The sequence below is a fragment of the Molossus molossus genome, unplaced genomic scaffold (genome assembly GCF_014108415.1).
Source record: "Molossus molossus isolate mMolMol1 unplaced genomic scaffold, mMolMol1.p scaffold_m16_p_10, whole genome shotgun sequence".
In the NCBI taxonomy this organism is placed as follows: domain Eukaryota; kingdom Metazoa; phylum Chordata; class Mammalia; order Chiroptera; family Molossidae; genus Molossus; species Molossus molossus.
In genome coordinates this window covers 100,747,181-100,768,919 of record NW_023425345.1, presented here as the reverse complement: position 1 = coordinate 100,768,919, position 21,739 = coordinate 100,747,181, and the positions used below count along the sequence as shown (strand labels likewise).

The 21,739-nt window shown below is 42.8% G+C and overlaps 1 protein-coding gene across 1 annotated transcript in view; it reads right to left on the bottom strand.

Annotated features, from left to right (window-relative positions):
- FLT1 (fms related receptor tyrosine kinase 1) overlaps positions 1–21,739 on the bottom strand; it is a 176,573-nt gene that overhangs the window by 69,892 nt on the left and 84,942 nt on the right. The window contains exons 12-14 of the mRNA XM_036251787.1: positions 15,312–15,420; positions 8,745–9,053; positions 3,984–4,130 (exon numbers count right to left, since the gene is read on the bottom strand). Of these exons, the coding sequence (XP_036107680.1) occupies positions 3,984–4,130; positions 8,745–9,053; positions 15,312–15,420 (565 nt within the window). The remainder of the gene's footprint in view (positions 1–3,983; positions 4,131–8,744; positions 9,054–15,311; positions 15,421–21,739) is intronic.

Sequence of the window (21,739 nt, the reverse complement as noted above, 5' to 3'; positions counted from 1 at the left end):
TTCAGACAGGCCTGACTGCGAACATCGCAGGTCAGCATCGCCTTCTGTTCTCTTAAATATTCTCAGAGAAGGAGAGTTTGTTCCTTTGTTTTGCACTTTAATGACCTTTTCAGAAACCCCGGTTTTCTCTGCATAGTTGTTTGTGAGATGATTCACTCTGTGTCAGAGTGAAACCAGGCGAGGCGGGCCTTGTGCCGTATCTGCTTTGCTAATGCACCTTGCTCCTCACAATGCCACTTTGAAGGAAGTTGGCAACGGTCCCCTTGCTCACACACTCAGTTCTTTAGACATAATTTGGGCCTCATGGAATACTGTTGATCATTTTGAAGAAACTGTCAGTCCCGTGGGCAGGTTGCTGGGGAAGTGATGAAGACACTCGGGAGTCCTGCATTCTCCAAGGTGACCTCATGCCATTGTTCCACCTCTGGGTGCAAACCTTTCCCGTTTTCAGCCCAACAGAGATGAATGTTCCTTAAAAGAGCTTTGCTGTCTCTGTGCCTCCAAGAGTCAAACCATACTCAAAGCAGCCATTGTCACGTAGATTTGTCTCCAAGGTCACTAAAATACTGTCAGCATATACATTCTTCCTGGGTTGCATCTTCATAGAAAAGGTGCCTCTCAAGTCTCTAAGGATGTAGTTGTTCCCCGGGGGTTTTAAACTCAGTCTAGCTTTCCCAACACTTCTTATATTATGAACTAGTTTTCAGTCTTTTTCAGGCTGTGATCTCGATGTTTTTCCATTTCAGCTTTGGAACAACCAGTATGTCAAGGATTATTACTTTGGTTACTTTAATCCTTACTCAGAGGTTTGTAAAAATAAATAACCATAAAAGAATTGGTATCTTTGAAGATATCTACATGCATGAACGTAAGGGTCATAGTCACAGAGCATATTGCATTGGTTGCTGAATTTCCAACCTCAGAGAGGAATCTTCCATATAAAACTTTATACACACTGCATGCATGTAAGAGATTATCACCAGAAAATTAAGAAATTCCTTTCCAAATTGCTATAGTAGTTTTAAAGAGTAAAAAAAAGGGAAGAGAGATAAAACTAACAACTTACTATAGTTGAACTCAATAAATCCTAATAGTAGCATATTAGAATAATATTTATAAAATATTTTATATAAGAATTTATATAAGACTTTAGATATATTTTTTTTTGGACCTCAGAAGATCAAAGAAAGCTAGGAGGAAGGTGCCTTTATTGGATTTAGAGCTGTTTGACATTTGACAACTCATTGATCAATTTCTATATGAATGAAGTGGGTCAGCAGGTAGCATTTACGAAGTCATGACCATGTGTGAGCTCAGTCATATGGACTCATTTTAACCTCACCTCGTGCCTGTGTCGTCAGTATTATCCCAACTCTATAAATAAGGAAACTGAGGCTCAGAGCATAAGGGTAGGTGAGTTGCCCAGATCCTCTGATCCGTGAGGGCAATGCCAGGACCCAAACCCTCCCTGACACCTCATGACCTCTTTCCATTGGTAGTGACTGCCTTGGAACATTCTCTGGCCCTGTCTACCCTCCAGTCCCAGAATGCTCTTGAGCTTTCAAAATCGGTTCAAATCAAATTCTTGAACCTGCATCCAAAGTATGAAAACTGAACTTAAGTCAGATTTACTTTTTTCAAAGAATCACCCAATGTTTTACATTGGGTGATTAACATTTCATAAAGAGTATTTTGTAACCAAAAAAGTTGGGGGAGTACAGAACTTGAAACCACAGTTTACCTGATGTCTTTAGTACAGGAGTTCTAACTATGCTTACTATGCCGGTGTGAGCACTGACTCTCTCAGGAGAGCACATGACGGATTTGGTTTCACAAGCTATTCCTTCATCCTTTAATTTGGTAGAATACCTCAAGGGATTAGTTTTCTATGAAACTACACAGCTTAATAGTGTGTTATCTTGGACGAGTCACTTTACTTGTTTGGGCCTAAATTTTCTATTCTACAAATGGGGTTAAAGATATTCCAAAGGTCCCTTTAGCTTTAAAAATTCTATGATACACACCCCTCCTTCCCCACCAAGTTTGGGCACTCGTGCTACCAAGTGAACTTGCTAAGGATCGAATAAGGTTTTCTGAAAACCATTCATTCATTCACTCATTCATTCATGTAACATTTATTGATTACCAAGCACTATGCCAGGTTTTGCGGATAAAAAGACAAATTAAGATGCAAATAAGACTACCCTGTATGCCCCCAGGGTGAGGGCATGCTCTGACAAAGCACCGATAGTAAGAGAACATATACAGGACAGATGGTGCAGTACAGTGGGAGGGCAATAGGGATGTGCAGAGATAGTACAGACACATAAACTGATGATTATAAAATGGCTCAGGAAGAGAGAATAGAAACATTCATAAATAGTAGACTCATGGAGGACCTGCCTCCTCTTTGCAGGAGATAAGTAAGACTTTCTGGAGAGTGAACCCCTGCTCTGGGTTTTAAGGGGTGGGTCGGTGTCAGGAGACGGGAAGGCAGGGAAGATGGGCCGCAGGAACAGAAAAAGCTAGGGGCAGAAGCAGCATAGCGAGTGTGCAGGGTGTGCAGTGGTCTCCAGAGTTGGCAGTTGTCTCCGGGAGTTTGGCAATTGGTAGACTATAAAGTTTAAGGAGAGCATATAGGTGTGGGAGTAGGCAGGGCCTATTGCTGGGGGCCTTCTCTGTCAGGTGCTTGAAGCTGGTCCTGTGATGAAGAGCCAATGAACACTTGAAAGAGGGAAGTGACATGTTCCCAGTTGCGTTTTATACAGCTGTGTGGGAAATAAATACAAAGAGGGAAAAGAGAGCGAGGGAGACCAGTTAGGACACTACTGCAGATGTTCAGGGGATAGATAATGGGCATCTGAACTGAGAGAGTAACAGGAAAGCAGAGGAAAGGATGGATCTGAGAGATGTTTAGTATTTGGTAGGTTTACCCTGCTTGGCCTGGTGACTGGTGAGAGGGAGGGCGAAGGAGAGGCCGTTATACCACGACCCTTTCTGTGCACTAAATGCCAAAGGAGACAGTAGAAGACACACCGCAGGACCACTGCATGTCGCCAGTTACTTGATGTAGGTTGTTGGACTTGCAAAGAAATGGCAATTTTATTTTTAATATAAATGTTATTATTAATGAAAATCATAAATACGTTTATTTTAAACTTATTCAACCACAGAATTACAAGGCAAGCAATAGATAGTGTTTGTAGTTACTGATTTAAGTCTAGTCGCTTTTAAATATATCTTTTGTCGAAGGGGAAGGAACACATGATCATTGGTTTAGATTTTATTTACCAGTATTATAAAAAAAAATCACTGAAAATATTCTTTTTTTTTACCAAATCATTAAAATTGGTATAGGTGAATTTAACAGATTATAAATCTACTTGAAACTCTATCTACTCCAGGTATTCAAAGCTCTCCTCTCCCTCACGCCGAGGGAGGAATCCGGCAGCACTTTCTCTGTGGTTGAGGTGAACTGAAACCTTACTGAGTGGCTCTTAGCATTTTTTTCTAAATATTTTTATTGATTTGGTGGGTTTTTTTGTTTTTTTTTTAAGAGACAGAGGAAGGGAGATGGAGAGAGAAAGATCCATGTGGGAACAGAACATCGATCGGCTGTCTCCTGCATGCCCCCTACTGGGGATCAAGCCCAAAACCTGGGCATATGCCTGGTGACTGGGAATCGACCTTGCAACCTTTTGGTGCCTGGGAGGACACCCAACCACTGAACTCACCGGCCAGGGCGGCTCTGAGCATTTCTTTCTGAATGCACTGTTTAAAGCAGGTGCCATGGGGTTAGAAATACGGTCTGGGTAAAACCTGGCTCAAACAGTCCTCCCTGAAGTTGATATAAGTAGGAACCAGAGCCCAGTTTCTTACAACTCTGTCAGTAAGTGGTTCTAGATGGACTGGCTGGAGGCGGTGGGAATGTTAAGGGAAGAAGGGAACCAGGAGGAGGAGTAAACAAGGATAACATCTCTTACCGGGTCGTTGTTGTATTTTGCGGCTGTTTTTAAACCAGGTGATCTGAGGCTCAGGGATGCCACCAGCGCGGCAGTCCAGGGTAGTGGAGCTGCTGACAGGCACCGTGTGGTCACTGAGGTTTCGCAGGAGGTAGGGTGCTTCCTGATCTAGTGAATAAAGAAAGAGAATTGTTATTACTGGTCAGTTTTATTTTTTTTTACTGTATAGGCATCTCAGCATTTGAAATATACAAATAGCAAAACTCAACTATAAGGTTTCATTTATATTTTGTTCCCTAGATTTCTCTTCTGTGATTAACGTACTGCTCCCTCTTTATCAGGTTGGGCCAATACATTGAAATTTATTAGAACACAGAGTACAATCAAGAACTAAATTCTTTATTTTTAGATTTTAATATCAAGGTTTTCTTTTCTTTTTTGGAGAGAACCTTTTCTAAAACCTGAAGATTTTGAATATGTTTTGGGAACTGGAAGGGGAAAACGTGATTTTGAGTATTGGTTGGTAATGACTTTTCACGTGGACATATGGCATGGTGCTGATGAGCTACTGTCATTTTGTATGTGCTTATGTGGCTGTGTTCGTGAGGGCGTGTTTGTGTGACTCAGCTGTCAGTAACCTGAGTTGCAAGGCAGCAGACCAAACAGGAGAATTTCTTGAACTTTGAAAGCTTTATTGATTATTTCCTTCCTCCGTTCCCTTCCCAAGTGCAAGCCACCGAGGATCCATTCAAGAGGCAGAGGCACAGACTTGTGGTTTTTGCACTATATGATAGTACAATATTGTATTTTATATTATTTCCTCTTAAAACATACAAATATGATACAATACAATTTATTTTAATAGAATGCCAACCAATATAGTACAACAAAATGAACTTAATACATTAGGATGCAATACATTACAACATTAAAATCCCACATAGGAACAGCAGTACCCCCAAGGCCCCAATGAGTACAGTGTCTATGTCATGAAGTAGTCAGTCAGTCCTGCTGATGTGTATACATTCTAGTTAGGTGGGTGCTCAGCTTCCAAGGCAAAATAGTAAAGACAACTCCTGATGTCTTTCCCACCCCCCCAAATCATCCGTATCCCCCCTCGTAGCAAATTCTGGAACAGAAATCAAAAGCTTTGGCATAACTTACACATTCTGCGTCACTGGTTTCAATTATGAGCTTTCTCTGACCATTTCTGATTTTCTCATCTTATTGTACTAAACTGTGAGAGCAGCTTAGGAGTGATTACAATGCTATGAGAGATGACACATTGCCATGGCTTTGGTTCCATGTCCCTGCAGGGTTCTGCCGAGTCCCCAAACCTTTCTCTTATTCCTGCAGGGAAACTCTCAGGATTAGCATTCACGAAAGCAATTTAGAAATCTCAGGTTAAAAAGTGTACTATCATATAACTTTTAAACATGTTGATATAGTATAACATGGCCGAGTTACTATGTTAGAAGACACAGATTTCTCATTAAATTTTGATGTCCATAGCTTATCATTAGTCTTTTTGCATTTTATACAGAATGAAATCTGAAGGCAAATAAGAATGCTGAAGGAAATGCTCTGATCTATAAATACTTCAGATATTGTGTGGAACAAATGACAGCAAGGATCCTGTTGCCTGTTTCCATGAGTCTTTCCTGGTCTACCTTGCCCCAAGCAGAACCGTTTGAATATTTCTGAGTCTGCCTTCGGTGCAATCTGTCAAATTGCTTTTACTACTTAAAAAGGCAGCCGCCTATCAAACTCTTTAATTTTGATAACTCTTACATGCTTGATCATTACAATGTTGACAGTTTTACGTGGGACAGACCCCAGACATGCCAGTGAAATACAGAATAAAGAACAGTATCATTTGCTATTTAATGTCTGTTACAGTGGCAAGCCAACTTTGACATATCTCATTAATTCAGGCCCAGTTCACTGAATTATACTTGTAATAGCTTCTCTGAGCACATTTGCTACTTCCCATGTACTAAAAATGCTAAAATAATCTTATCATTGCCCGTAAGCTTAAGTATAAAAAGAAAGTCTGAATATAGGGCCTATAGCGCCCAGATGGTTTTCATAGCTACACACTGTAACATCATCAACACAGGCAGGATTGGGCTTTCCTGACAGGTGGATTGGAAAGCAATGCCTATGTAGACGAGAACATTGGCTTTTAACAAAAATGTCATGAAGAACTCCCGAAAGTCCTATCTGTCCTACAAACTTCAGACAAGAGAAACAGCAGAAAGGCTGCAGAATAAACATGGGATGTTCAATTAAGTACAAAGTTTACATAAACATGTCAGAAACATACAGTATTAAGGTTTTTTTCCTTTGTACCCATTTCTGAAAATAAGTTCTCTTACGAGAAAAATTCTCATTTTTGGCTAGTTTCTAAGTGACCAATCAAGGAATCATTTTATCAGTTTATATAGTAATCTGTTTTGACAATGAAAGGTACATTGAACTCACATTTTTAAACCTAAGTTATTTGATGGAAATAGGTAGCTGCTTTCCAAAGTTAACAGAGTGGAACTGATCCCTTCAAACTGAGAAAATCAGAAATAACAGAATATTTCTGCTGGTTATTAATAGCCAGAGAGCTCCCCCAGATCCTTCTCTTCTCAGTGTTACTGCCCCAGAGGTCTGCCAGGTCCCGTGAACACAGTGTCTCTGCTCTATTGGAGTGGGGACCGAGGAACCAGCCTCGTGCCCTCCATCCAGCTCACTCACCCATTCTCCACACTGGCTCCTTTCTCTTTCTCTTTTTCCTGTTACCCTCCCTTTATCCCACACTCAAAAGAGGAACTAATTATTTTTTCTTTTTGAAACTCTCTGGAAGGATTAATTACACAGTGAACAATTAATTACAGCATTCTTAAAATTATCTCTTGGAAGTGCTTAAAATCATGTCCTGTGAATACGAAGACCCTTCCCCTCCCCACAGTAATTGCAATTGCAATGTTAAGGGACAGGAAATGATAAATTCTGCATGTCCGATTCACCATGTTTTCAACCCCCCCTCCCCCGCCATTGCATTTGCTTTTCAAACTTTCCTAAAAATGGAGGCTCCCAAGCTCTGCAGTCCTGAAGCATTGTTTCCTGAAGGAACACACTGACTTATAATGAACAAAGACTCCAGGCACAAGAGCCATAGGTAAAGGATACAATTGATTATTCTTTCCTTTGGGCTGACAACTTCCAGGTTACTAATTGTTTTCAGAGCATTAGGGGCTCCATAAAACTGGCATTCTGGGGAAATGGTATTGTTTACTCTTTCACACATTGACAAAAGCAATTCCCACGTGAAAGACAAGTTTAGCCGTGGGACAGAGTCTATTACCTAAAGTAGGAAACAGTCCAGAGAGTTCCCAAGCCTGAGAAGTTGTCATATTGTCAGCTCCTGTTAGACTGCCCAGCCGTGTGTTCTCAGGCCTTGGCCATTGTGGTCATTATGGTGGTTTTCCAATAGTTCATGCAAGTCACATATAATGATCAATCATAAATGAAAACAACAGAACAGCGCATATTAAACTGGTGAAAAAAGTCACTTCCCCTCAACTGCAAGCTTAAAACAAGAGATATAATCTCTCTTGATGTAACGATGTGTTATTTTTCAATGACTCTGAATTCTGCTTCTTTAGGTTTGCCTTTTCTTAGTCCCCATAAAATCCTATCAACACAGGAATGTGGGGAAATGGACTTTTTTTAGTGGACAAATTTTAGATTTACATTTAGAAGAATGCATTAAAATTCTGGTCACAGTAGCCTTTATATGCTTAATAACTGATTGTGCTACACCTTTGAATGCTGTCAGTGAAACAGGACAAAGTTATTTAAAAGAATAACCAGGGGGGTAAATAATGAAAGCAAAGGCGTGGTCCACTTTCTTTCAGGTGCTGTTAGCTGTGTAGTCCTCGCAGAAGCAGTGAGGAGCAGGCCACGGGCCCGGTTACCAGCTACCCGGAATTGCACGAGGCGGGAGTGGGCTTGATTTGGGTGGATTTTCCTGATTCGTACTGTGATACATCTTTAATACCTGTGAATTATACCAACACTGCACCCGTGGAACCCATTTTAGAAGCTCCAGTTTAAGATTAATGTGCTTAATGTAAAAAAAAAAAAAAAAAAAAAAAAGCATTTTCAAATAAATAAGCATTATAATGTGCTATCCAGGTGTTATTTACAAATGAAGAACAGATGAAATAATACAAAATAAAACCAGGCAGAGGTCCGACAGAGTCTCAAATTCAATTGTACTCATTCTGAGCTGGAAAATTAACTTATTCATGTCCATCTTTGGCAGAAACCAGCATCTGTTTAAATTATTCAGTTTGTGCAGCTTCAGAACTTAAAAATAGAGAGAGGTTGGCATCAAAGTGGAAGGAAAGGATCTGCTCCCAGTTGTTGGTTACCAGGCAGGAGAAGACAGCAAAGAGCGGAAGCACAGAGCGTGCCCGCGGGGATCCTCCAAATCCAAACGCGCACCAGGCCACCAGGTGGGCCCCACAGAGACCCTCAGCCTGATGGGAGCCCGGCGTGGGCCTGGGCTCACTATTACTCCCAGCATCTCCAAACTCATTTTGGGAGGAGCATCTCCTCTGAGCCAGAAAGTTAGCAACAGTGACAATAAATCAAGATGATATGAGACAACTGTTACTTTTGAACGAGTCCTTTAATGTTTTACATTACTTTGTGTGGTACAATCATTCCTTGTGCTTTTAAATTTGGAGATCCGAGATAAAACAGCCTTTTTGTTGCAGTGCTCACCTCTAATTGTCACTTCTTTCTTCTGGACGATGTCTTCCCCTGTGTATATGTTCCTGGCCCTGCAGACGTAAGTGCCCGAATCTTCCAGGGAAACGTTCTTGATGACAAGGTGGAGCGTCACAGAGTGCTCCTTCGTGACGGTCATTTTTTGCCTGCTAAGACTGTGGTGCACGGTTCGGTTGTTAGCTGTCCGCAGCAGAATCCAAGTAATGTCTCTGTATAAGAACTTGTTAACTGTGCAAGAAAGTTTCAGGTCTTCTCCTTCTGTGGGCATTTTTTCCAAGTTAACATGGAACCCATTTGGCACATCTATAAAATAAGAATAAAGAACTTTGGTTCATAGAAAAACCAATGTGTCATAGAGAGACAATATCTCATCATGAGATATTCAAAGAGCTGAAGAATTATCCCTACAGAGATTCTCTCAGCATCTGCATTGAAAGGATGACTGTATCTGTTTATTTTAGAGGAACTGATCAAACAGCAAGTGGGAACCAACTAAGTGTATCCCATCAGAAGTGGGAAATGCCAAACAGAAGTTAGTACGATGGGACATTTTCTTCCTTTGCCCCAAAGTGCTCTTCCAACTAGAACTCTATTTTACAACTTTGGATAGTAACCACATTTCCCATTTCCTTATCATGACAGAACTACTGGGTAATGGACAAAATAGTAAAGTAATAACAGCAATTTGTACTAAGACTGAAAGATGCTTTCATAGTCAAATTTATCCAGAATAAACTGTGCAAGCGAGGCCAGGAGTCCCGGGCACATGCCAGAGGGCCCAGTCATGCCAGGCAACACCCTAAGCGTTTCCAGTAGAACAACTGATTTCCCGTCCCCGGCCAGTGGGCCGCCAGCCTCCTGCCCCCTGCTGTCCCATTACCTGCCTGCCCTTTGCTGGCACAGAGGGCACATGGGGCAGAGTGGGCAGAGAAGAGCCATTATTTGCTCAGTTCCCCTAAGTGGTGATTGTTCCACCCAGACATAAAAGAGCAGACTTCTGAAAATGTGGACAACTAACCTGGAAGAGTTGCAGGATTTCAATGCGGGGAGGGGGGCGGGGGTTGGGGGAGGGGAGAATGATTTTTAAAAAATCCTCTCAGAAAGCTTTTTAAACATGTTCTGAAATTGGCTGTGTCATTAAAAGGCATTTTGTCCAATGCCTTTCCCAGCGAACCCTCATCTCTACCTTCGAAGCGCCCCTGGTGACACCTCGCGAGCTGTCCCCTCAGCGGCCCCCCGGGCTGTCATACAGCTTTTGCACTGAGAGGTCCCAGTCGCACTTTGGACCATTTCACCAGAGGATTTTAAAAAACCACTGGCTACTGGTCCTGAACTGATCTGTTCTCACAACCCTTGTGTTGCTTGTTACTAGTCGCGTATCTGTATCTGAGCAAAGAATTTGGGCCAACATTTTACAAAGTACTTTGAAGATGAAAAGCACTATGTTATGCTGTTATTATTATTATCCTTTGGACACAAAGCTATAAAGAAACCTTTAAACCTTAAAGGGACAATAGTCCAAAATTAGATATCATATCAACTCTTTCCTAAATCTCACTTTGCTTGTTTTTCTGATTTTTCTGGGCTTTGGCTTTATTATACAGTGTCACGTCTGAAGAAATGCCAAAGCATTCATTTGAAACCCGGGAGCAGGGGTAACAGCGACTTCTGAAGTTGTCAGTGGCTGGAAAGAGAGACCAGCAGAGGTTTTCCGGCTTTTAAAACGAGAATCCAAAGACCTGCCAGGAGATGCAGAAGCAGTGGACAGTCTTTTTGTTTGTTTGCTAATCTTCACCGAGGACACCTTCCAATGATTGTTAGAGAGAGTGGGAGGGAAGGGGGGGGGACAAACACTGATGTGAGAGAGACACATGGATGGGTTGCCTCCCGCAAGCACCTGCACCAGGGCCAGGGATTGAACCTGCAAGCCAGGTACGTGCCCTTGACCAGGAATTGAATCTGAGACCCTTCGGTGCATGGGGCGACACTATAACCACTGAGCCACATGGGCCAGGGGTGACAGTTATTTTTAGCTTAACAATAAGATGTCAGAAATAACCCTTGTAATTCAGCATCTTATATTTGGGACATTTTCCAAGCATAAGGATTAAAACGGCAGCTACCACCTTTTACACACAGACTAGAACAGAAGTATTATACACTGGCTGCGATCAAATCATTTCTTTAGAGACCACGGACTCCATTTCGGAGGTCTTATCTGGTCTTCGAACCTAAGTGAGCCCAAGTCACACCGTTGAGATCAAGTAGCGAGTTTCTATTTACTTCAGTGATTTGAAACTTCCTGTGGAAATTAGCTCACAGGTTTCCTGATGGAAGATTTTGTTTATCTTTGCCAAGCACCACCAGGAATCTCAAAATAAAATGCATTTAGTGACATTGGGAAGCCAGGGAGATAAGGCAGTGCTGTTCCTGTCTCACACTCAGTAATTGCTAACACACCCATAGCCCTGCTGAGTGCCAGCAAAAACACACATAGGAAAAGAAAGCACCAAATAGGCTTTGAGGTCCGTTTCTGACATGGGGACACTGTCGCTGGAGCTAATTTAGTGTATGTTATCAGACAGCCTCTCACAAATGATTATCTAGTTCTCAGTATCACTTCTTTGATATTCTCTTTTGACCCACGGAAGATGATAAATAAAATGTCCTAAAACCAGTTAATGAGTCCAGAGGGATTCTCTTTAATTCACGTTGATTTCTTTTGCCTGAGTACAAAAACAGACCCAAGAAAGAACTGCCTTCTAACTCTCAGAGTGAAAACAAGAAATCTTCCCACACTTAAGTATCTGTTGAAGATTCCGCACAAGCCTCATCAGCACCAACCAACACTCATCTATCTAACGTGTATCACACGCACGGCAGTTTATGAGGCGTCAAGGAGAAGAATCGCCCCTTGCTCAGCAAAGGCGTTCAGCCCAGGGCGAGGTGGAAGATTATCTATTCACAAAGCGGGCAGACGTTTTGACTTGATTGGTCAAGCATGTGGACTGAGTTCATGAAAGAGACCAGCATAGAAATGAAAAGGATGAAAGGTGGCTCATTTGTCAGGTGGAAATAAAGAAGGCTTCTCTTCCACTAGAGAATAGAAGTAACATTCTCTAAAAAGAAAGTGAGTGGTTACTGGAAAGTTTTGCTTTTTCAAGTAGCTACTGTGTCCAGGCAATGGTGAAGTTGTGGAGGGTTCTAATAGCCACAGGTATCACTTTTCATCAGTTTGGAAGGCAATTCTAAGTTATGGTACTTTAAGGAAGGGGCAACATGACTTAATGAGGCTCGGAAAAGATCCAAATGCAGATCTAGATTTAAATGCAGGCAGATCTTTTATAGCATTATCTGCACCAGGTCCCGGAATAAACACGGAAAACAAATACGTAAGGTGCAACATTCCTAGCAGGATTTAGTCTCATCTCTAGTGAGAAGTCCTGTGACAAATATTGGAGTAAGAAAAAGATACTACTTAGTTTTAAAATAATGAGTGTAAGCAAATGAATCTGTTATCACCAATCAAAATGAAAACTCTTCAGGACTGGTAGAAACGAATTCAGAGAAATTATGTTCCAGGCAGTGGGGGCTTGATGGGCAGACTTTGTGCTCAGTTTTAAGGTTCAGGTTCTTGAGTTTCTAGAGGGAAAATGGCGAGCGCTCCAAGTAGAAGGTGAGTTTGAATTGAATTCTCTTTGCTCCTTTCTGTGAACAAGCCTTGGGATCTAGCAAAGGTCTCAACCACTGCAGGGGTATTGACTGTGTGAAGCGGTGGGAGGTGAGAGGGAGATTCTTCCTGAATTCAGCGGGTCGCCTCGATCAGCTTCCCCAGAGGGTCTCTGAGCCAGGCCGCTGCGTGGATGTACGACAGGCAAGGAAGAGCTGGCTCGGGGGTGGACAGGCGAGGCGGCGGTGCTGCGGCTCTCGCGGGCACAGGGAGCCTCTCCTGGGCATGCTGGGCAAGGACACGGGCATCCTCCTCCAGTGCTGCTCTCAGACCCGGGCAGGAGGCTCCCTGTCCTGGGCCTTTGGGCGGCTCTGTCTGGCTGTTCCTCTTCACAGTGGAAAGAGTCCTGGGCGAAGTGGGCATGTCCACTCAGACCCTGGGCTACTCCCACTTCTAGATCTTTCGGGGGTTACTGGGATTCCAGAATTCCCTGTAAAGATGATCCCAGGTCTCTTTCCTCTTCGCTCGGTCTGTCCTACTGTGGTCAGACTGCTTGTCACTGAGCACACTTCCAGCTCCCAGGGAAGACTGTTCATGAGGAGGTGGACACGGTCTGGATGCGCGGGCTGGGGAGCCGTACCCGGGGGTGCATGACCCCTTGCCTGTGGGACAGAGCCAGGAGTGGGAAGAGAAGGGCTGAGCGGGGCCAGCTCCTCTGCACCTCCAGGCACAGCCTCCTGCGGGGGGACTCTGAGCAGCCCCAGAATTCTAAAGTCGGACCTGATCTTTCAGGTCGTCACGAAGGCCTATTTGTCCCCAGAGGCTGAAGCATATTTAACAGCTTGTCTGCTTGACTTAGAACTTTGATGTGAATTTAATGTGTTGTTTGTGGGCCTCCATGGGTACTCTTGCCTTGGCACCAAAATGCGGAGGCTCCGAGCTACGCTGTCCAAGAGACCCCACTGGCCCCACGCGGCCCTTGGGCATTTACCACGTGGCCGTGCACCGAAGCATGGACTTCTGTTCAACGCCTCGTTTCCACTTCACATGTAAAAGCTGAAGCAGTGTCATATTCTTTAACATTGTCAGTGACATGTTGAAGTGATAACACTTGGGGTAGATTGGGTTAAATAAAATTAATTTCATTGTTTTCTTTTTCCTTTTTACAAATCTGGATACTAGACCAGTTTGAATTACATATGTGGCTACATTATATTTCTGTCGGTCAGCGTTGGCTTAACATTGGTAAATCCATCCATCACAGTACTTCTGCGCATGCCTTTGGGATTAGGACATACATAATGTGACATTTCTTTTTTGATTCCTTGGTGTTAAACTGTTATCCTAGAAGGACGGGGCTTCCTGGGGTCCGCAGGGGCCCAGCGCACTGCCGAACCGCACCAGCAGCCATGACACCTGAACAGACTTGCCAACCGTTCAGACGGAACAGGAGACACCCCCTCTTTGTCCTCTGAATCACACATGTAGTGGCTACAGATTCGATGGTACTTGTTTCCAGTCAAATATACAGGACAATAGAAACCTTTGTCGTTAATTTGTCCAAATCATCTGAGATGGGATCTGTGAGAAATGGCTATCAGTATCCTTCTCGAAATAAAGGATTTTCCTACTTGGAATGAATGCAAAGATGATTTCCCTTCCACCTCTTGCATCTGAGAGGACGGACTGAGCTGGTCTCGAGCGCCGTGTGCCACCTCACATCTCCGAAGCCCACCCCTCATCTGGAGAGCGTGGGGCTCGAATGTCTTCCAGCTGACGCTCGGGGACAGCCCGCTCGGGGCTGTCTCCACACAGCTTCTCAGAGGGCTGGCTCGCTGGCCAGAGGCTCCCTGTGATCTGAGCCCATACGCCTCATGCAATCAGACCTACCTCTTTCCTTCTGGAGAACTCCAGGCAATGTCTGCAGCCCGCCCCACGAGTGCAAAGTTTCCAGGGAGCTGGCACACTGCCCAGGTTTCCTCAGAAATTGGGGGACTGTGGAGCCAGGCAATTGTTTTTATACTTTGAGCTACTTACTTCCTTCCTGTACCCATGGAGGGACACAGGGCGTGCCATTTGTGTCCCCTGGAAGTTTTAAGATTTGCAGAGATGGTCCTATTTCAGGTTAAACATTCTTAAACGCTACCAAAAAAGAATGCATTCACTCTTGTCAACAAAGCTCGGTTTCAGATTCTTATGCGAGAGCTGTGTTTGCCCAAACGTTGAAATTAAATTGTGAAACAATTAGCTTTTTGGTTAAAAAAAAAAATGTCGTCACATGTATTATAATTGATATCCTTGATTCTTTTTAAAAAAAATCCTCACCTGAGAATATGTTTTTATTGATTTTAGAGAGAGGAAGGAAAAGAGAGAGAGGGGGACGGAAACATTGATGTGAGAGAGAAAGGTCGGTCAGTTGCCTCCCGTACACACCCCGATCAGGGTTCAAACCCGAACCTAGGTTTCCCTGACTGGGAATCGAACTCTCAAGATTTTGGTGCACGGGGTGATGCTCCAACCAACGGAGCCACGGGCCAGGGCCTCATGATTGTTCTTGAACAACCGCCGTGTGCCAGACCCTGTGCTAGGTACTGGAGGGAGTTACAAAATGAACATGACAAAATCCCAAATTCACAATCCAGCCCGGGACCCAGACATACACAGATAGCTCCAAAAGAGAATTCAGGGGAACCCCTCTTTAGAAGAGTCAATGATGTTGCAGAATTCTATTCCTAAGAGCAAGGGTGAAGGTACTCAAACTTTAACAACCTCATGGAATGTTTCCTTTAAATAAAAATCACTCAATCTCTGAGTGCACTAAAAGCAAACAAGATGTGCAAAGAGACCGAGGTCACCAGGCTGTCTGTGTAAGTGTAGGGTGTGTGGCTTACCTGTGATATAAAAGTTTATGTTTCTTTCCACAGTCCCTACTTTATTGGAAGCCATGCAGCTGTAAATTCCAGAAATTCTAGCGTCAGCCACAACCAAGGTGCTAGCGGTCTGCAAAAGAAAAGGACATTTTAGCTAGTGAGAGGCCAAAGACCCATTTGAACATCCGTCAGCTACTTCTGAAGGTTGAAATGATTCAGCTGTTTCATTCATTCAACAAAGATAGTCATTGCATGAGTGGTGGTTACCAGAAGGCTCTCCCTTTCCGAGCCCCAGCAAGAATGGAAAAAATAACAGGAAAGCAGGTCCTCAGGAGACCGGGGGCTGTGACATCCGACTTGTCTGAGGGTTTCAGGGTTATTTATCTCGTGCTGCTGGTGCAACAATTACCGACCTGAGGCTGAGATGCGGGACTGCACGTCCTGCTCTCTGAGGTGGTCAGTTCCACGTCAACGAGAGCAACAGGTGAGGCCAAGGCCTTTTTGTATTTGGATGACCTGAGAGCATGGATGCTGTTTGGGAACAGGAGCCTTAGCATGTTATGTGAGCAAGGGTTGGCTGGACTAGTTCTTCCGTGTGCCCAGAGAAGGTGGCATCGCAGCCCCAGTGGTGCTGGAGGAGAGGCAGGGGGCTCGCTGATATATCGTGTGTGTGTAAATTACTTCTCAGCCTGTCAGGTCCTGATCTAGGAAGTGAAGATATGCTACAAATCAGTGCAGTATCAGGTCACTAGACTTTAGTTCTGCTATTTGACAAATTAGCCCCTAAAAAAAGCACTAGGAGTCAAATTTGTATGAACTTGAAAGCACTTTACAAACTGTGATGTCTCAGAGTACTGCAACAAATGCATACAGCCGAAAGACTTGCATTGCTACCTTCTTTTAAAGACGAAAATTAGTAATATGAAAAACAAATTGTTACTTTTTAAAATCCAACTCAACCTTGCAAAAGAGTAATCCATACTATATATGAAAAAAATGAAAGAGCAGGTTTTTCATATTTAACATTATTATGAAAATGTTGATCCAACTGAAGACTAAAAATATACTCATGTTTTAGCCAAGTTCATTGTTCCAAATTCTCTGTGTATAGTGAGTACTACATGATGCTTCCCCTTCTGTCTGCTGCATCTGTTTAATTACACGTACCCACATACCCTGTGTCCTGAAATGATCGCAAATGAAAGTGTCTGCAATATGTGGCATTTTTCATTCAGTTTAGCAGACATTTACTGGGCATTGCCCAGATGTTTTAAGGGAGACAGAGATGAATATGACACAATCCTTGTTCTTAACCCTGAAGGATATTCTTAACCATACGGGGCTAGAGAAGAATGTTTCTACTTGAAGGTCAAATACATACTCCTCTCTTCTGCAGAGGAACACTCAGAGAGACAGACAAGCAGTGAAGGGTATGGAAGGAGCTCAGGTGTCTCCCTACTTTGATTATTAATCTTTAAGAGGTGGGAAATGAAATAAAATTCTGAATAGCCATTTCTTTTGAATGATTGCACCCATCACTTAAGAGTCATGGGAGAAAATGAAAGGAGGAGAGAAGCCTGTAGGTGGCAACGTGAAATGAAGTGTTAGCTGGTGGCAGCTGGAAGGACCAAGTGGAGTCTGACCGTTGGTCTGTGTCAGCAGAGCCGGGCCAGAGGCCGGCAGCAGCGGACCACAGCTGTGGGCGCGGCCCCTCCCTGGCGCTGGCCTCTCAGCTAAGTACTGCCTTTCTGGTGGTTACTTCTCCAGTATTCTTCCTACGGGCCTCAGGAGAACCTTATTGAGAGTCTCAGATTTATTACTGCTCAATAAATAGGTGAAAAACCCATTTCTATTTGGGTTGATATTATGGACAGCGATGACCTGAATCTGAAAGTTATATTTGGGTTTCTATTAGCATTATTGTGCATTCACTGAACTCAAAGCAACTAAGAATAAGTAATGGATTCTGTGGCAAGGGAAAACCATCAGATGTATAAGTTTGCCATATTTAAGACCTGTACAGGCAATCTGGGGATGGCTATAGCCATTTTACAAGACTCCAACACACAGAGAGTCAGAAGTTGTGTATAATCAGAATGAAACTAAGGTACCTTGCAGTGAATTCAGGTGGCATGATGGACCATGGACATACAAATGCATTTGAGTCTCTCTTATTTTGCCTCAATGACCCCTTCAAAATGGACACCTTACTTAGAGTCAAGCCTGTCCCAGAACTCACCTCTCTAAAGTTTCTATTGAAATTGAACTTGAAAATGACATTAATGGGAGTTTACATTATTTCTTTGGTCTGCGTACCTTTAGGTAAGCCTTGCTGTGTACCAGATTGTGTGCAAGGCGTTATCTCATTTAACCTCCCTATGCCTCTATGAGGTGGGCGAATTACCCTCTTCTACAGAAGAGGCAACTGAGGTCACAGAGGGTAAGTGACTCACTCACACATAGCCAGTAGCGCAGACGGACCTGGGCAGAACTTACATCCAGGTTTGTCTGACTCCAGTGCCTATGCTCTTATTCTTTACACAAAACTACTTGTCTTAAAACTCTTTAATTCAGTAACACAGATCTATTGGTAGGAGTCTAATTTTTGAATTGGGTTTTCCTTGAGAATACCTCCTTTGGTCCACAGAGATAGACCACATAAGCTAAATGCCACGCTGTACAAGAAAGACTAGTTTCTTTCTTGGTATTTTACGGAAACTGCAAGCTATTTTTCAATAGATACAGTGTTATATGGTTTGAAAATATGATTGATGAGTGAAAAAGTTATAATTAAAAAAGAAACTCTAAAAATAAGGTGAAACTTGTATCCTATGATCAACTATGTTAAAAACTATCTGACTTCTCTTTTTCCAGAGAATATAAATAAATGATAAATTAAAACATATTTTCATAAAAGCAAAATCTATTTGCCAACTGAAGCATAAACTGTATCGGATCAGAAAATGAGCTCAGATGCGAGCAGGAGATGAGTATAATGGTCTGGACACAGGACGGGAAGTCTCAGTGCAGGAGTTTTCTGAGTTAAAGGGACAATCGCTCCCTGGTGCTCATAACCACGTACGATCATTTCAGGGGAAAAAGATAAAAATAGCATCACAGCTGGAACACCAAATATCAACTTAATACTTTCAGAGACAAAGTGCCAAGAATTTGAGTTGTATCATGTGTTTGAAATTATAATCATCTATTTTATAAGGTACACCAAAAGAAATTCTGCAAGACTTATGCTTGTATTATTTCCATAATTAGGTTTCATTTACCACAATATTTTTTTTAGCTCTGAAGCCACACTTTGGGAGTGCCCTCGTCTGCCCTGCCGTGACCTCAAGAATTTAGGTATTAGAAACAAATGCTGAAAGGCCATTCTCCGGTTCTTTTGCATGACTCAGGAATGCTGATGGAAACTGTCCTCAGGTACTGTAAGCTTGGAAGTTATTCATACTCCTTCCTTCCCCTTCACTAAGTGTTAGTCACTCACCACTACAAAGTGGTTTGAGCCTCACAGAGTAGAATGGATGGGATGATGTGTAATTCAGCCTAATCTCCAGCCTTAGTTAAAAAAAACAATCTATATATGGAAATGATTTTAATCTTGGAATGTTTCTAATACGGTTTCCTTTTAAGTGCCTCAGGTAGAAATAGAAGTAGACCTGGAGAAAGATCACGGAAGAATCTAAAATGAGCCTAGGGTGGCGCATCTGGGCCGAGTGATGGGAGAGTAGAAGGACAGAATCCGAGAAAACTGGGGAGCGTGTGGGAAATGTAACTCGAGCTGTGCTGCTGCGATGGGTGCTAATGCTTCTGCCGCGGGTTTGTCACACAGCTCGCTTCTCCTTCTCAAATCTAAACAATTGCCATGGAAATGTCGCAAAAACTTTAAGATTGTCACAATCCTCCAGCCTCACGGGCTGATGCAGGGAGAAGTATTTCCTGTGTGTTTTGTGCTCACACAGGGCTCCTTCCATTTCCTGCTCCATATCTACAGACCCAACAGTCCGGCTCCCCACTGAAAAAATATGAAAAAGCCACGTTTGCTATTAGCAACTCCATTGATGACTCACTTTTCACAAATCTAGGCCAAAACTTGTCAGCAAGGAACTGGATTTTATTGTCCCCTGCGCCCTTACTTGAATTACATGAAAAAAGCAAAACAAAACAAAGGGAAAAAATGCAAGTCCCTGAAACTGAACAGGCGCTCTGCGGGCCTCCATCCGCTGGCCTGCGGGGTGGTGCGCCGGGCATGCCAAACCTCGACTGCAGGGAAATGCATCACTATAGTCTAAGTTGGGGCTTTACTTTCTTAAAATGTACAAAAACTAAAAGCAGTTTTAGGTGTAAAGGGAAGGCCAATGCAAATCATCTGAAATAGCAACACTTCCATGTGTCATCACTATACGACAGATAATTTTTCATACACCATAAGATATATTAATAGATGCTAAAAGTAAAAGTAGAAAACTCATTTAAATTGAGAACATGAAATGAATAATTTCCTAAAGCCTGTGTTACAGTTACAGCGACTAAGAGGATATTACATATGTATATAAATATACATATATATCTCAAACTTTGTTTAGAAAGAGTATTAAGTGTCTTTTTCATTGTAAATAATTGTTTAACAAATAATCATCATTGTGTATGGTCATAATCAATTTGGGAATTGCATTAGGGTCTATATGATGAACACCTTTATAACAACGGGCAAATTAGGTGGGGCTGACGTTACTAGCTCCATTTTCCTGGAGGCGAGACCTCGGGTTCAGAGAGGTGAGCTGCTGTGCGTGGTTACACGGGGTAGAAAGTGGCGGGAGCTCACCCCGTGCGCCCGCCCGCCCGCCGGAGTGCCAGCTGGGTCTGGAAATCGATATTTAAAACTTCTCAGAACTGAAGCTACGAGTCAATCAGGGAAGTTCCTTTTTCTACACCCACTTTTGTGACTTCACGCCCGTCTCCCACAGGTGTTCTCTGCGCATCAGGTGCTACCTCATGGTTCAGGCTGCTTGGGAACCTCACCTGGCTTTCTCATTTTCTTTTCCATTGCATGTGTGTGTGGATAAGATCCAAAACAGGACTACAAGGTACCAGAGAAATTACATTCCTAAGGTCCTGTTTCAACATCCAGTAGTTTAGAGTACAGCCAGCTGATAGGAGCAGGAAAAGGCAAAGTGAATTGACACCACCAATAGCATCTGGAGATTTTCTAGTACTTTGTGACAACTAACTGGATTTTTACCCTGAGGCAAGTTCCCTCTTTTTTTATTAAGGTAGTGTCACAAATTTAACTTTCAAGTTTACAGAATTTCCTGTTTCCTAAGTATTTCATTAACTGGCTCTCTCATCAATAGCTACACGTCATGGAATATTTTAATCTACTGTTCATTTGTGTTAGAGAAAAAAAAAATGTAAACCACCTACAACTACTGCTAGTTTTAAAAACGTGTCCTATGTCCTTGAGAAGTGACCGCCGACAGCGCCATGCCAGCCAGCGCCGTTTATACTGATTTCTGTGCTGGCTGCAGTGGGCAGGGCCCTGGGTTTGGGAACAGGAGACTTGGACTGAGCGTTTCATTTGCCACTTGGAGCTGTGCGGCTCTGAGTTAATCATCTCATCACCCGGGTTTTTCTTATCTTTAAAGATAAGCACTGTGGTCAGCCAAAGAATGACACTGACATTAGCATATGTCAGAACGGTTCACACAATGAAGACTTCAGATGTTACTTGCTGTTATTGTTATTGTTAAATCCTACACAGAAAATGATGCCATGTGCTTTATCGCCTTCACATGCAGAGAACACAGCTGAATAAATAGATAACACAGGCACGATCCCACTCAAGCAGACGGCGTCCATATTAACTGGCTGCTCCAAATAAGACATGCGAGTAGAAACAGACTTTTCAGCAAGGACTTATTTGATACATTTTTTTCCTTTTTAAAGCATCATTGCCCCGCGTCTGTAATAGCAGATTTTTATGTGTCTTTTTCACTGATTCAACAGAAAAAAAGCTACAAGGTCTGAGATTCACCGAGATTTGCCTGGTTCACAAGGTGTCAGCCTTGCTGAGGCTCAGTGGAGTTAGGGGAGGAGAGGACCAACGCCACCGGAGTGGCAGGAAGGACGCCTGCTGGACCCCAATCAGGTGGGGATTTTTGTGTGTGGGGAGGGGTTGAAGTCTCTTTTTCAAATGAGCTATAATTGACATACAACGTTATATTAGTTTCAGATGTATATCATGATTCAATATTTGTATATATTGCAAAATGATCATAATAACTCTAGTTAACATCTGTCACCATATATGGTTACAATTTTTTTCTTGTGATGAGAACTTGTAAGACCTGTTCTCAGCAACTTTCACGTATGCAATATAGTGTTACTACTACAGTCACCGTGCTGTGCATGACATCTCTATGTAACTGTCAGCTTGT